Source organism: Mustela lutreola, chromosome 1, assembly GCF_030435805.1.
Source record: "Mustela lutreola isolate mMusLut2 chromosome 1, mMusLut2.pri, whole genome shotgun sequence".
Taxonomy (NCBI): domain Eukaryota; kingdom Metazoa; phylum Chordata; class Mammalia; order Carnivora; family Mustelidae; genus Mustela; species Mustela lutreola.
Window position 1 is genome coordinate 122625567 of NC_081290.1, and position 15520 is coordinate 122641086.

The 15520-nt window shown below is 35.2% G+C and overlaps 1 protein-coding gene across 5 annotated transcripts in view; it reads left to right on the plus strand.

Moving 5' to 3' along the window:
* WDFY3 (WD repeat and FYVE domain containing 3) overlaps positions 1-15520 on the plus strand; it is a 278171-nt gene that overhangs the window by 150095 nt on the left and 112556 nt on the right. For all 5 annotated transcript variants that reach the window (XM_059173438.1, XM_059173447.1, XM_059173443.1 and 2 more), the window contains 6 exons: positions 4987-5164; positions 5960-6174; positions 8869-8981; positions 11229-11460; positions 12646-12746; positions 12883-13101. In XM_059173438.1, coding sequence (XP_059029421.1) covers positions 4987-5164; positions 5960-6174; positions 8869-8981; positions 11229-11460; positions 12646-12746; positions 12883-13101 — 1058 coding nt within the window. The remainder of the gene's footprint in view (positions 1-4986; positions 5165-5959; positions 6175-8868; positions 8982-11228; positions 11461-12645; positions 12747-12882; positions 13102-15520) is intronic.

The window sequence follows — 15520 nt, forward strand, 5'->3', positions numbered from 1 at the left end:
TTTAAATATGCTAAGAATCCTTCTTCGGTTTTTGCTTTTACTCCAAAATGCACATCACAGCACTGGAAAGGAGCTGCATATTTTCTCAATCAGGTTTAACCAGTTGATATGTGATGCTGTTGTGGAGACTTGTCACGGCCAACCTTTGAAAAAAATGAATTTAAAAAACCATCCTAGGTCTTGTTTTCATTGGTTATGTTTACATCTCTTTTCAAAGCTCATCTAGTCTACCTTGTGTATAAAGCTTATGAATATAAAGAACCAGCAGGTGATTGACAAGAGTACAATTAAGATCCATTTAAGATTCCATTTGCAACCTGTGCTTAAAATGATCATAGCCTGTAGAGTTGGGACCAATACCATTCCTTTCCCAGTTTTTGTCATGACCAAAGTATAAGTCCTTCAGTCTTATATTAATATATTCTTCCATTGCAGCTTTCTAAAAATGAATCCTGAGGTTCAACTGTTGTTAATTAATTTTATTTCTGTTCAGATTTTGTAATTTGAATATTAGTGGAATTTTTATATTGAAACTACTTGTTACAGGTCCTGTATTTCAATATATCATGGTAGTAATGTTCATTAGATAGGTGGACTTTGTATTTTCCTTTTTCTCTTATTTTTACACTAGGACTTAGAGCTCATTTTCTGACAATAAATCATGGAATAGTTCAGAATAGTCTTACATGAATTTAGTGTTGTTCAGTATATTTGTATTTTAAAACTTTTTTTTCTAAGAGCAGTTTTTAATATAAGAAATTATAAAATCATTTTTAGTTGAAGTAGTGTATTTTTCTGTTGCTAAAATAAATGCTGTAAAAGGTATTCTTTGTGTTTGAGAATTCACATGTGTTCACTATACCACATACTGGATATTAGAAAAATAATTTTAATTACTAAATAGTTCTAATTATTGAAAGTCACATTTATGAGTCCATAAATTATGAAGGTACAAGAATTGCTGTGTTTAAAAACATTTAACCATTTTTAAGTATTAACCAAAAAGTATAAAATACTTGCAGTAGAAATTCACAGATTAAGGGAACACATGGAAAGGAAACCCATCAGAACTTACTATTTAACTGATAATTTGACAAAGGGGAAATTTTATTCTATCTCATAGAGAGTTACTTAAGGCTTAGATCAAAAACATTTTGTCATCATTTGCATCACAGCTACATGGAATGATGCCGTATTTTTTACTTCAAGGGGAATGGTCACTGACTCAGCAGTCCTGGCTGAGTGAATCTTTTCTATGGGAATTCCAATTGGGCCTTCAGGTTGGTTTTATCCCAAGGAGGTTCCCAGTACTGCTCATAATAATAAGGTCAACACTGACATTTTCAGGTTGCCATTCCGGTCAGGTTACTTACATTTTGCTGAGTGATAAGAATCATAAGCCAATAAAACAATGTTTTTATTTTCAAATGCAAATGCAGTAACTTCTGGAATTAGAATATCTTTAGGACATCTCAACAAATTATTTCAGTGTCTTTTTCTTGTGGCAAAATGTGTTTTTGTTGGCAAAAGGAGAAACCAACATTGTATTAGTTTTCATGGCTTGTGGAGTATTCAGACACAAGCAAGTTTTGAGTTTGTGATACTTGTCTGGCACATAATCCTAGAGATTCTTTTCTATTTTAAGAATTGGGGACAACACAGACCTGTACCCCTGGGGATAAAAATATATGTTTATAAAAAATAAAAAATTATATTAAAAAAAAAAAAGAATTGGGGACAAAAACCTAAGAAACCTTATATTCGGAAAAATAAAACTTACAATACTTTTTATCATTATTCATTATTCAGAAAGAATAACCAAACAGAATTACAGCTGAACAATATTTAATCAGAGCTACATCAGTGAAAACAAAATACAAAATAAAAACCAAGTCTCTCTAGCATATATCTGAGGGGAAGAAAAGATGGCTAGTAGTATTACTATTCAAACATGATATCTGTTACTAAGTGCCTGTTCATACTTGGTGGAAGTTAAGGCAAAGGGTATTCAGAATTTAAATATTCAACAATATATTCCCCAGAGAGGTAGGTGTGTATGAAAATTTAGGTTGAAATATTAAGTAACAATTTCTCTAAGTTTTAAAAATAGCTGCAACATAAAAGTTAAATTTTGAAATGTCTTATCCTATGTTTGTAAATGATTAGGTCTTGCTTGGGATTATTCATTTAATAGGCTTACTATAATCTCTAAATTTAAAAAATAATACCTGTAGTGATACCTAAGTGACTTAGTAAATATTAATAATATTAAATAATGCCTATTAAAATAGACCTAATTTTAGTTAATAAATAAGCAATGCTTGCAAAATTTTTCTGATTTGAGAAGAATGAATGTAATTTTTATACCAGTATTGTTATCTTATGGAAGATTTAAAGGTTTGCTACTGTAATAGCTATATATTAATTAGTAAAGAGTTCGGTTTCTGAAGGCATAAAGACTCCTTGCTGGCTGTATCCATAATTTAAGTTCAGTCTGTAGTAAATCTGGAAACTCAAAAATAATTTTGGAAGGCCTATGACTAAAGTATACAAGTAGGATTGGGTTTTTCTCCAAATTGAGTTATTTTTTATGTGTAATGAAAAACAGTTTTTATGAAATTTCTTAATGGTTGAAAATTCCTATTACACTATAATCTTTTTTTCTAGATGGGTCAAAATATTTCATAGAATTAGAACAGCACAGGTTGAGGATACTTGCTGATAATAATTAGCATTTAGAAATCTATCCTAGTAAGTTTAGAAATTAAATATTTCTGAACAAAACAGCAGGGAAAAAAAATGAAACAAAACAAAAACCCAGAGTTGAAAAAATGAGTAGGTGGAAGACGGTAACTTTAAATAAACTGGAAGAGCCCACGTGCTTTTTTTTTTGTAAGTAAGGCTGAATACTTTCCTAGAATCTCTGTTAAAAAGAGAATGGTACTTTAAAAAAAAAATGGCCGTGCCAAATCTTTGCTACAGAATCACTGACTTAAAGCATCTGTTTCCCAAGCTGCTCTTGTGCCAGAGAGCTGAAACCACACTGCTCTCAGAGACAGAGCTCAGCATTAGACAAATTATGCTGAAACCAATTCATCGGAACAAAGAGCTCCCATAGGCTGAAGCCACGAGCATCTGTTCTCTAGTGCCAGGATACAAAATGTGCAAAACTCATGAATTGTAGAAGGGTAGTATGAAATAGAAAGTGGAAATCATTGATGAGAAGAAATGTGCTATGTTCAGGGTATAGCAAGGCTTTCTACCTCATAGAAGCTGCTTATGTAAAATATGCCTTCTATGTTTTTAAAAAATTGTGATGAGTATTTTCATTGGTAAGTAGGTAATGCAAAAGAATGTGATTGTAGTTCCAAATAAGCTAAAGGAAAACTTCCTTGATGCTTAACACTACTTCTTGTCAGGTAGCCAAAATTCTTAACCAACCCTGACTGATTGACCCAGTTAGAGAATAGGCCACTTACATATTGTTAGTCCCTGATTATGTTACCCATGGTATAAGGAAAGGTTACAAACACATAGGTAATTTCAAAAGAAAATCTTATCGAGGGGCACCTGGATGGCTCAGTTGGTTAAATTCCTGACTCTTGATTTTGGCTCAAGTCATGATCTTGGGGTTGTGGGATCGAGCCCTGCATCTGGCCCGCACTGGGCATGGAACCTGCTTGAGATTCTCTCTCTCTCCCTCTGTCCTTCCATCCTCTGCCCTCTAAAAAAAGAAAGAAAGAAAATAAAGAAAAAAAATCTTATTAGGGAGGATTTGATTTCATTTATATCCTTATCACATAATAACAGAACTTTTACCATACCTAAAGTTTTGGATCACTGTAATTTTACCTGTTTGCTGCATCTTCTAGTACACATGTCATTTTTTTCCCTTCTAGTTTTACTGAGATATAATTGGCATACAGCATTGTATAAGTTAAATTATACAGCATAATGATTGTCTTACATATGTTGTAAAATGATTACCACAATAAGTTTAGCTAGCATTCAGCATCTTAGGGTGCTTGGCGGCTCAGTCAGTTAATCATCTCTCATGATTTCAGCTCAGGTCATGATGTCAGGATTGTGGGATCAGGCCTGCATACCAGCTCAGCTCAGAGTCTGCTTGAGATTCGTTCATTTTCTCTCTCTCTTTTTCTCCCCCTCTCCCCCTTTGCCCCTCCCCCCTTATTTGCTTTCATGTGTGCTGTCTCTCAAAAAAAAATTTTTTTTTCATGGTACGCCTGTGTAGCTCAGTTAGTTAAGCATCTGCCTTCAGCTCAGGTCATGATCCCAGGGTTCTGGGATCAAGTCCTACTTTAAGCTCCTTGCTCAGTGAGGAGCCTGCTTCTCCCTCTGCCTGCCACTCCCCACTTCCCCTGATTGTGCGTGCGCTCACTCTCTCTCTCTCTCTCTCTTTGACAAATAAATACAATCTTTGAAAAAATCGTCTAAAAAAATCCATAATCTCATACAGAAAAGAAAAAAATGCTTTCCTTGTGATGAGAACTTCTGGATCTACTCTCTTAGCAACTTCTTTTTTTTTTTTTTTTTTTTTTTTTTAAAGATTTTATTTATTTATTTGACAGAGAGAAATCACAAGTAGATGGAGAGGCAGGCAGAGAGAGAGAGAGGGACTGGGTGGCTCAGTGGGTTAGGCCGCTGCCTTCGGCTCAGGTCATGATCTCAGGGTCCTGGGATCGAGTCCCACATCGGGCTCTCTTAGCAACTTCTTAAATGAAACAATCGAGGTAACAAATGGTAAAGACATATCAGAGCCTAGAAGAATTAGTTAAATTGTTTATACCTGACTCATTAGGAATTGACAGTATATTACTCTTTTATATCCCAGGCTTGTAAGTGTTTTGTAACCCAGCATTGAAAAGGTTTTGCTTGTCAGTAGATAAAAGTAACAAAAGATGAAAAAATTGAACAGAGAATTTGATTGGAATTTGATGCTAAATTACCCTTCTTTCTTTTCTGTAGGCATGCATATCATTCTGTTTCAACTCCCCCTGTTTACCCTCCTAAAAATGTCGCTGACCTGAAACTACATGTGGCCACAACGTCTCTCCAGAGTTCTGATGCCGTCATCATCCATCCTGGAGCCATGCTTGCTATGCTGGACCTGCTGGCCTCTGTTGGATCGGTGACACAGCCAGAAGTAAGCTTGGACATGTTAGCCCCTCTCCATCTTTCATAAGTGAAAGGACATGAATATGACTGTATAATCAAGGAGATTGAGCCAAGAAAGACAGACTGATAGGGAACCATTCCATACCACATACTAAAGTAGAAAAGGAAAAAAATGAGATTTTTAAATTTAGGTCTTAACTTTCTTTGTGAGATAGATATGTATTTTTTTGGAATACAATTCATTTGTCACAAATGCAACCAAGACGGGTGCTAAAATAATTCTCCTCATAAGTCCTGCTCGGCAATGGAAATTATTAATAAATAGTGCAGAAAGAAAAATGACTGAAGATACCATTTCAAAGCTATTTATCTGTTCTGACTTATAGCACTCAAGAGTTTGGGTGAATTGGTGCTTTAGTGACTAATTTGTTAAAATGGTGTATGGCCTCTAAGGCCTAAAGGGTCACATATGTAAATGATAGGCTTTCCTTTAAACTGGGTCTTTACCCATCATGTAAAAGACCTTGCATTCATCTTTTCTACAAAAATCAAAATACTGTTGGTTAGATAGTCACTTAATACAGAAAAGAGGAGAGAGTGGAGTTTGGCTGGGTAGGCTTCCAACAAAATGATGATAGGAAGACTTTGCCTAGCTCAGTTCTGGAGTTGCCATGTCACTCCCAGTTAGCTTCTGAACTCCTCTGAAGGTCATCTGAACCGTGTAGAGACAGAGACCTCCTATTAAAAGGTGTGCTTCCTGAGGAAAGAAGGATCAGCTTTCTTACTAAGAATGCCCTCGTGGCATGGATTTCTTTACCTTTAGCATGCCCTGGACCTTCAGCTCGCTGTGGCAACTATTTTGCAATCCCTGGTGCACACGGAGAGAAACCAGCAGGTCATGTGTGAAGCGGGTCTGCATGCCCGGCTGCTGCAGCGGTGCAGTGCGGCGCTGGCTGACGAGGAGCACTCGCTGCACCCCCCCTTGCAGCGCATGTTTGAGCGCCTTGCCTCCCAGGCGCTGGAGCCCATGGTGCTGAGGTCAGTGTGTTCTCTTCTCCGCACTTGAAGGAGCCCCAGTTAGTAATGGCAGCTCCTAGCGTCTTCAGAGTCAGGAGTTCCTTCCTTAATAGACTTGTATTCAGGTATCTGTGGGCAAAATCAAAGTAACAAAAATGGTCAAAATGCTTGGCATGTTGGTCTTAGGTAGGTCTAGAGGATGTCTGTTCATGGGTTATTCCTTCCACTTGAATCCAGCACTCTCCTTTAAAAATAAAATCACGTTGTGTTTATGACTTGCATCTACTTCATATTTGAGAACTTTTAAAGGTAAGAACTCATAAGAAATACTTTTTATATGTTCTTATTTTAAAATTCAGATTTAGAGAAAGTTGTAAAATAGATTAGAGAGGTTTTGAGTCCCTTTCACCCAGTTTGTTCCAGTGGTTACATCTTATGTAGCTTTAATACAACTAGGAAACTGATGTTGCTACACTGTATCCTTTCTATGCTCTGGTCCCCTCTTCCCACATGCATAGGTTTGTGTGCCCACCACACAATCCGATGTCATAGAGAGTTCCCTAGTGCTGCTACTGCTGTATTGTCACATCTGCTCCCCTGGCCCCTACCATTCCTAATGCCTGGAAACCACAGATCTCCTCCATCTCTGTAATTTTGTCACTTTGAAAATTTATATAAAAGAAATCATATAGTATGTGACCTTTGGAGATTGACTTTTTTCACTTACTATAATGCCTTGGAGGTGCATCCAAATTGTTATGTTTCAGGAGTTTCTTTGGAATGCTGAGTGTATTCTATATGAATATACTTTCTACAGTTTTAACTATTCAAGAAATATAGATATTTAAATCTTGGTAATGCAAGATAAATAGTCCTCTGTGTTTTAGGGTTAAAATCCTTTTTTTTTTTTTTAAATTAAAAGACTTATTTATTTATTTTAGAGGGAGATTGAGATTGAGAGAGAGAGAGCAAGCACGTTCAGGGGGAGGGGCAGAGAAAGTCTAGAATCTCCATCAGACTCTGCACTCAGAGGGGCTTGATCCCAGAACCCTGAGATAATTACCTGAGCTGAAACCATGAGTCGGCCACTTAACCGACTGAGCCACCTAGGGGTAAAACCTTTAAAAAAAAAAAATGCTTTTTCCTTGAGAGGCACCTGGGTGACATCAGACTCTTCAGACTCTGAATTCCGTTTAGGTTCTGGTCTCAGGGTTGTGAGATAGAGCCCTGTGTCAGGCTCCATTCTGGGCATGGAACTTAATTAAGATTTTCTCCCTTCCTCTGCCCCTTTTTACTCCCCTCTCTCTCCCTTTCTTTAATTAATAAATAAATATGCATATATTTACTTAAATTTAAATATGTATTTATTTAAATATAAACTTATTTTTATAATACATAAATATAAATATATTTATAACACATAAATATGTAAATATATACATATTATATATACATAATTCACAAAAATAATATACACAAGTTTATAATACATAAATATATAAAATATATACATAAATTTTATAATACATAAATGTAAATATATAAATATATAAATATAAATACATAAATATATATAAACTTATAAATATATATTAATTTATTTAAATATAAATATTAAAAAGACATTTTTTCCTTGAAATTACCTTGCCAGACAGATTTAATGTATAAGTCGTCTTGTCCCCCCTTATAAAAATACACTCGTACATCTCATCACTTTCAGATATAAGCAGCTCTCTTTATGAGATAATTTTCTTTTCTGCTGAAGTATTCCTTTTTTATATAGCTTTTAAGAACTTTCTTAAAAACGGTTCGCCTTTATTGATAATTTGTATTTTTTAACTGGCTCCAAATAATGGTGCATTAAGAATAAACCATGAGATAAACATTAAAGAGTATTGTATTAGGCAGTGTGTACTAGGCCTTGACAATACCAAGATGAATGAGACTGTTCTGCTCACTTTATCCATCATCTTAAGGATATATTAAAAAACCTAAAATATTGCAAACAGCATAGAGATTTTCCCCTGATAATTTTTGGTAATCTGCTGCTTTCAAAGTAGTGAGAGTGAATGAGATAGAGAGATTATCTCCTCCTTAATACTAGTATTTCATTAAATAACTTACACTACTTAGGTAAACAGTAAGCAATGCAGACCAACCATTTGCACTTGCTCAGTTTTCATAGTAAATGAATTTTCAGAACAATATGTTTCATGATAGTACAGGTATCAGAGTTGTTGTTGAACTATAGCTATAAGGTTATAAATTAATTGTATATTATATTCCACATGAAAAACTGGAAAATGGTACCTAACTTAAAAAAATTTTTTTCTGCTATAGGGAGTCAAAAATGCAGAAGTTTTTTTGTTTTGGGGTTTTTTTTAATTCCTTTTACATGATGACATAAATGACTAGATATGAAGGATTCCTATCTGTGTAACTCCTAGACAATTCAGTATATTTTTGTATATCATATTTTAAGAGAACATGATCCCCAAATTTCATTTTTTAGCCCTTCACAATATTCTGTGCTCTTTTTACTGCTAGGTAATTGAAATGTAAAATTAACATTATATATTATTCTATAATAACTGTTTGGTTTGCTTTCGTTATTTTTAAATAGTCTGCTACAGTTCATGAGACCCCATACTTTGTTTGGTTTATGAATTCTATGATGTTCCCAGTCAAGGAATAACTGCTTTTTCTCTTCTTCAGGGAGTTTTTGCGTTTGGCAAGTCCATTAAATTGTGGTGCCTGGGACAAAAAGCTGCTAAAACAATATAGGGTCCACAAACCAAGTTCACTGAGTTATGAGCCAGAGATGAGAAGTAAGTTGACCTTGGAAGTTCCCTTTTTTGGTTATTGTGTATATGAAAATCACGTGGGGGATGAATATCATTTTAAGAAATTTTACTCAGAAAGGAAAGGGATTGTTCTTATTTAAATGAGGAAACATAAAATCTGGTTGGTTGACTGAAGAAGGGGGCATATGGGGTAAGAAAGGAATCACTGATGGAAGCAGGATCCAGAGGACATGAGGATTACGTACAGAGTAATACTTCGCTTGGAAGGGGCAATCCTTTATCAGAGGATTCATAATTTCTTTTCCTTCCTCAGGTAGCCTTTGCCACCTGAACTAGAGTAGTTAGTTAGCTTGTTGACAGGCTCTGGGTTTGTAGGACAGCTGCTGCAAGCGTGGAGGACAAATTAAAAATACTGCTTTAAAGTAGTTGAAGAGCTACACCGGGCCATATAGGCTGGTTAGGAAAAGAAGTGAAACCAAGCCGCTAGTGATAGACCAGGAGAAAAGGGATAGGTCACTGGACTGGAGATAGTGGGTAGGCCAGAAAGCAAATGTGGTAAGAGAAAAGGAATGAGAGAACTGAGATTCATGGGGATAGGTAGAATAATGGCAGTCAAAATTGGAGCAGCGAAACATGCAAGGGAAAGGACCAGGCCAAAATTGTGGCTCTGGAGTAAGGTAGAGGTGAAAGATGATCCTAGAGCTAGAAGTGAGGTGTTAGGTGGGTGGTTCATGTGGACGTGGACATCTCACAGGACGCGGGCAACTGCTAGTACAGAGAAGACTGAGAATGACCTGCCAGTAGCAGCATAGGGCACTCAGGTAGACAGGTGTGTGGTAGCATTGCTGAGAGGAGCCCCGAAGAGGAGAAGTTTCTGCATCGGGCTGCTGGAATGATAACCTGGCACGGTCACTGCCTACCAGTCTGGCAGGGACTCCCAAGAGGCAATGGGTTCTGTCCAAGCTGTGGACAAGTATGCTCTCAGCGAGAGCTGGGTGGCACTGGACCTCCTCCTAGTGTGAATTCTCTGGTTTTGTTAGTTTTTTTTCCTTTTCAGTTCATTTTGTATAATTGTGAGCCATAGTGATAGACATTAGTTTTGATGAATTGAAGTAACTATTGCTAGCAAAGATAAAACTTAGAAAAGCAGAACAGCTGCCCTGAAAGGATGTAGTGATCATTTCATTCATCCCCTCGTTCTTTCAGGCGAGAATCTGCGATTAAGCAATCTCCACTTGTTCTTTCAGTCTTAATTTTTTTCTCCTGTGAATTATTCTCAGAGATTAGTGAATACCGTGTTTTGGAAACTAAGATTTTTTGAGTTCTAGTACAGTTTTACTGGAAAACAAAGTATTGCAGTTTTTCATATCTGTCAATGTACCTCCCCTAGATGTATATATTCTTTTGTTATTTTTTTTTATACTTGACATAATTTCTAGAATTGGACTGTGATTTCCTTTGCAAAGAGTAGAAAGAAAAATAGTTCCTTTATCTAAGAGAAGATCGAAATATTCCTATAGTTGCCTGAATGCTTCACACACTTAAGAGAGAAAATAATATTTATGTTATCTTGAAAGGGAATATTTTCTCCATTCTTATCATTTGTAATATATTCCTGCACAAGGAGACCAGTTTATTTAAAATGTCTTTTTCTTCTTGAAATTGTTACCATTTACATGCATATAGCAATTTTTTAATTCAGGTACTTTTGTGATCACATATTTAATTATAATAATGGTAAGGGAAAAGTTGAAAGTAGGAAAAAATAGGAGAGAAGCAAGTTTTTGCTATTTATCTGATTATTTTTATGGTAAAGATGACCTATTTCTTTCTATTGTAATTCTCCTAGAATATTTTGCTTTCTTCTCAAAGATAGATAATAATTTTGTGAAATAAAAGTATAATCTGGCTTTTTAGAAACATCATTATCTATAATTTATGATTAAATTACATTGTAACTGTGGCTTGGATAGTGGTTAGTGGTGATTCTTAACTATTTTTACTCTGTAGTAGCCAACATTTCTGCAATGTATTTATGACTTTACTTATAAGTTAAAAAACAAAACAAAAAAAAATACAAAAAACCACATACTATTTAAGTTTAAAAGTGAACATAAAGTACATTAAAACTGGAAAATAGCTTTGGTGTTTAAACATAAAATTGTATACTGAAACTCAAAAGTGGTATTTAAAAATAGGTCTGCTTTGTAAAGTCATTATTTTAGAAATCTACATGATACTTTTCCCAAGAGATTTTCTTTGACTTCACAGGTAGTATGATCACATCAATGGAAGGTCTGGGTTCAGATAATGTTTTCAGCTTACATGAAGATAACCATTATCGGATAAGCAAGAGCCTGGTAAAATCTGCAGAAGGAAGTACTGTACCTCTTACTAGGGTGAAGTGTCTGGTCTCCATGACAACCCCACATGACATCAGACTTCATGGGTCATCAGTTACTCCAGCTTTTGTTGAATTTGACACATCCCTTGAAGGGTTTGGGTAAGGAATTTGTAAGGTAGTCAAGTCTTATTATATGATTTTATGGTTTCTACTTACCTTTAACAAATAGATCATTGGTTTTAAGTATACTTAGTTAAGATATACTATGTATTCTCAAAGGATGGAGTTCTTTGAGCATGTTATTTTAAGGCTTTTAGATTTAATTTAAAGTTATTAATTAAATAAATTGAAATGTTACAGGAGTTCGGAATCTAAGACCTATGGTCTAAATTTTTTTTGTAAATTTTGTTTTGTTTTTTGGCAAATAGTTTTATTTTAACACAGCCACATTCAGTTGTGTATGTATTTTCTATGGCTGCTTTCGTATTAGAATGGCAAAATTGAGTAGTGATGACAGAGACTCTGGTCTACAAAGCATGAAGTATTTATGGTTTGGCCCTCTCGGAAAATGTTTGCCACCTCTGATTTAGTACGCTAAATTTATAGATAACATACAAATTAAAATTAGATTAAAAATTGTTTGGGGTTTACTCATCCTTTTCCCCTAATTACCTAGCTTACTACCATATACATTATAAATACTCAGTGACTGTCTCATCAAATGAGTACATAATTTCAAGTGGCAGATAATGGTTTAGTAGCAAAAGCAAAAATAAATCTATAGAGACTCTAGAAGAATTTTTGAAATCCATCAGTCTCAAAACAGACACAAATGCTAATACTATATAGATATGTGTCTGTACTCGTTGTCTGTGGGATTCTTATACATCAATCTAAAACCATAAATTGTATTTTAAGAACATTGTCATGTGTTGTTTTGAATGGTGAATTAAAACATTATGGAATAATGAAAACTAATAAGCACAGAGGAAAACAACGCACTGGAAAGAGGAACAAGGGAATTTCTCTGCAGTGACAAAGTTGTTCAATGTCTTGAACAAGGTTCTACATTGGTGCATTTTACCATTTGTGGCATATACTTGGATTTTAAAAAAATTTTTTTAAATAAAAATGATGCCACTGGAGATTGTTAAAGTATATCTTTCTGCATTCTTACATAATTATAAGAAGGGAAGGACTGTTTTAGGCACCCAGGTTTATTCCATGATCTCTTTGCTCTAGTTAACTTTAAATGATGGCAGTTAATTACAGTGTGGCAAGTACGCAGTGGCAGGAGAAGAAAACAGTTGATCTCTAATATGTACATTGTCTTTTCTCTAATAGCTGCTTGTTCCTGCCCAGTCTGGCCCCTCATAACGCTCCCACAAACAATGCTGTCACGACAGGCCTTACCGATGGGGCTGTACTCAGCGGCATTGGTTCCGGTAAATACGAACTTTCTTTGCTCATGAATCTTTTTTTTTAGATCGTATTTTATTTAGTGTTTATTGCCTTCTTTTTAAAATGTAAATCGGAGTCAACGCAAACTCTTTCATTGTTACTTTTTCCTTTTTATTTTAGGTGAAAGATTCTTCCCTCCTCCATCTGGCTTAAGCTACTCTAGCTGGTTCTGTATTGAACATTTTAGTTCTCCTCCAAATAACCACCCTGTCAGACTTCTTACTGTCGTTCGCCGAGCAAATTCTTCTGAGCAGCATTACGTGTGCCTTGCCATTGTCTTATCCGCAAAAGATCGATCTCTGATTGTTTCCACCAAAGAGGAACTACTCCAAAACTATGGTCAGTATCTATCTATTTCTTTTTGCACCTTGTGATAATTGAAAGTATTAAATTTCATTACAAGAGTCATCTTTAGGGTCCAGCTGGTAATTCTTTTCCAATCTAAATTATTAAAGAATAGAACAGGTTATATGAAATGTTGAATATTGTTTACCAGTGCATTTTAAGGCACTTTCAAAAGAGACTTAGGTAGAAAACAATGGAAAGAGTTTCTAAAATAAGGATTCATCTCTACTTGCCAAGAAATCACAGCTTTTGCTAGGAAAGCAGATTGCTTGTTTGATATATTTTAGTAAGGATTTTCATTGGCCACGAATTCTGCATAACTAATGAATATTCATTGAGCACCTGCCTACCATATGTGCTGTTCTGTGCTAGACACAATAACATTTTAATTACTTTATCCATCACTTACCTTCAAGGCTTAATGCATACCATTTAATAATCCTAATCTCCTAATTCTCTCCAATATGCCATAATGTTACATTGCTATCCAATAGAACTTTGAACACAAGACATTCATGAGGATCTTTATAAATAATGTGAATAATATAAAATAAAAATCTCACTTTACTAATATTCTTTGCTTTGAATATAAGCATTTGTAACATAAATACACCTCTTCTTCATTGTCTTCTAAATTTATCTTTTAACTAACCAAATACCACATACTGCTTCACGTTTGGTTGGTATTCAAATATTAATTTGAATGTTAACTCAATTAGATTGTAAGGCCTCTTTTCTTAGTATTCTTTACAACTAGAACAGAGTAGGCATCAGTATTGTAGAACTGCTTTAAAATTCTTCCTAGGATGCTGCTTGATCCTTTTGATGTTTTCCTGCTAATCAAACCTGTCTTCAGTCTTGCCATTTGGGAGACTTACTTTCTCATTCTTTCCCTGGATCTCTGACCTCTCTTATAGCTTCCTTCAACAGCTTTCTTTTCCCAGGGTTTCATCTTTAGTCTTTGTATTCAAACTTCTCTTTGTGAGGAAAAAAAGCTATCTTTGTTAGCTTTAGGTCTTTTTAATCTCAGGGATTCCTAAATTAAAATTTTTTGTTTTCCTGTGTCCTATGTTTTCTCCTCATATTTTAAATGCAAATTAGACATCTTCATATGAATAGTCTTTCTGTAAACAACTCAAACTGTAATGTTTATTCTTTATAAAAGCAGCCTCTCTTTCTGTTTTCCTGTCTTGGTAAACGACACCCCTACCACCAGTTAGCTAAGCTAAAAAAGCTCGTCTACCTTGATAATACCACCCCTTCCACTAAGTCTTACTGAATTATGCTTCCTTCATATTTCTTGAATCTTCCCTTCCTCATATGCGTGCTGTCATAAAAATTAATCAGTTTTTTTTTTGATCACTGATCTGGACTTCCAAGATTTTAATTCTTTGTCTTTGTCTAGACAAAGATAGAAGGAGAACTATATGCTCATACACATGATGTGATTTATTACCTTGGTAATTTGGGCAGCCCTGGTACCTAAAACACTTAAAATATTAATGTACAAGTATGACTGACTGACTGACTGAATGAATGAATGAATAAGAAAAGGAAAATAAATATGGATGGCTTGAAAGGGAAATAATGAGAAAAGTGAGTAATAATGGAGAATTTGGGAAAAAGCTAGAATTTAATGGAAAAGTTAGGGAATGGATCTAGGGATATTTCATTAAACTAGGAAAATGTTTTCTAATTACCATTTTCACAAAATTTAATTTGCAAGACTACTATAATCTATATATCACTGTGCATTACAGTAACAGATAACGTCAGTTACAGATGATGTTAGTACTGCACGGATCCAACCTCTGAATAGCTGTAGCCTGTTAAAATGTGTAGGTAAGGGGCACCTGGGTGGCTCAGTGGGTTAAAGCCTGGGCCTTTAGCTTGGGTCATGGTCCCAGGGTCCCGGGATGGAGCCCTGCATTGGGCTCTGGGCTCGGCAGGGAGCCTGCTCCCCTCCCCCTCACCCCACCCAAGATCTGCCTGCCTCTCAGCCTACTTGTAATCTCTGTCTGATAAGTTTAAAAAAAAAAAAAAATCTTAAAGATGTGTAGGTAATTAAGAGTTGTCTGAAACCAGTCAGCTCACCAGAATATCCTGACATAACACTAAATGCTAATACGGCTTAGCCTCAGCCTGAGTCAGAATGTAAAACTCTCAGAAAATTTTTGTAGGCTAAACCTTCTACAGTTCTGGAGAAAATTTAGTCTATTAAAAGGAAAGGGAAAGGAAAGAGTTCTTAGTTTTGCCCATACTTTTGATCTTTTCTTTTACATCCTTTGGTCCATACACTAGACCTTTCAAAGCTGTTTAACCCTGCTTTTCACTGTTTCTTTTTTTCTTTCTATTTTTTTTTCCTTTCTTCTGTTCCTGTATTAGGTCACCAGTTGTTAAGATTGCATTTCTT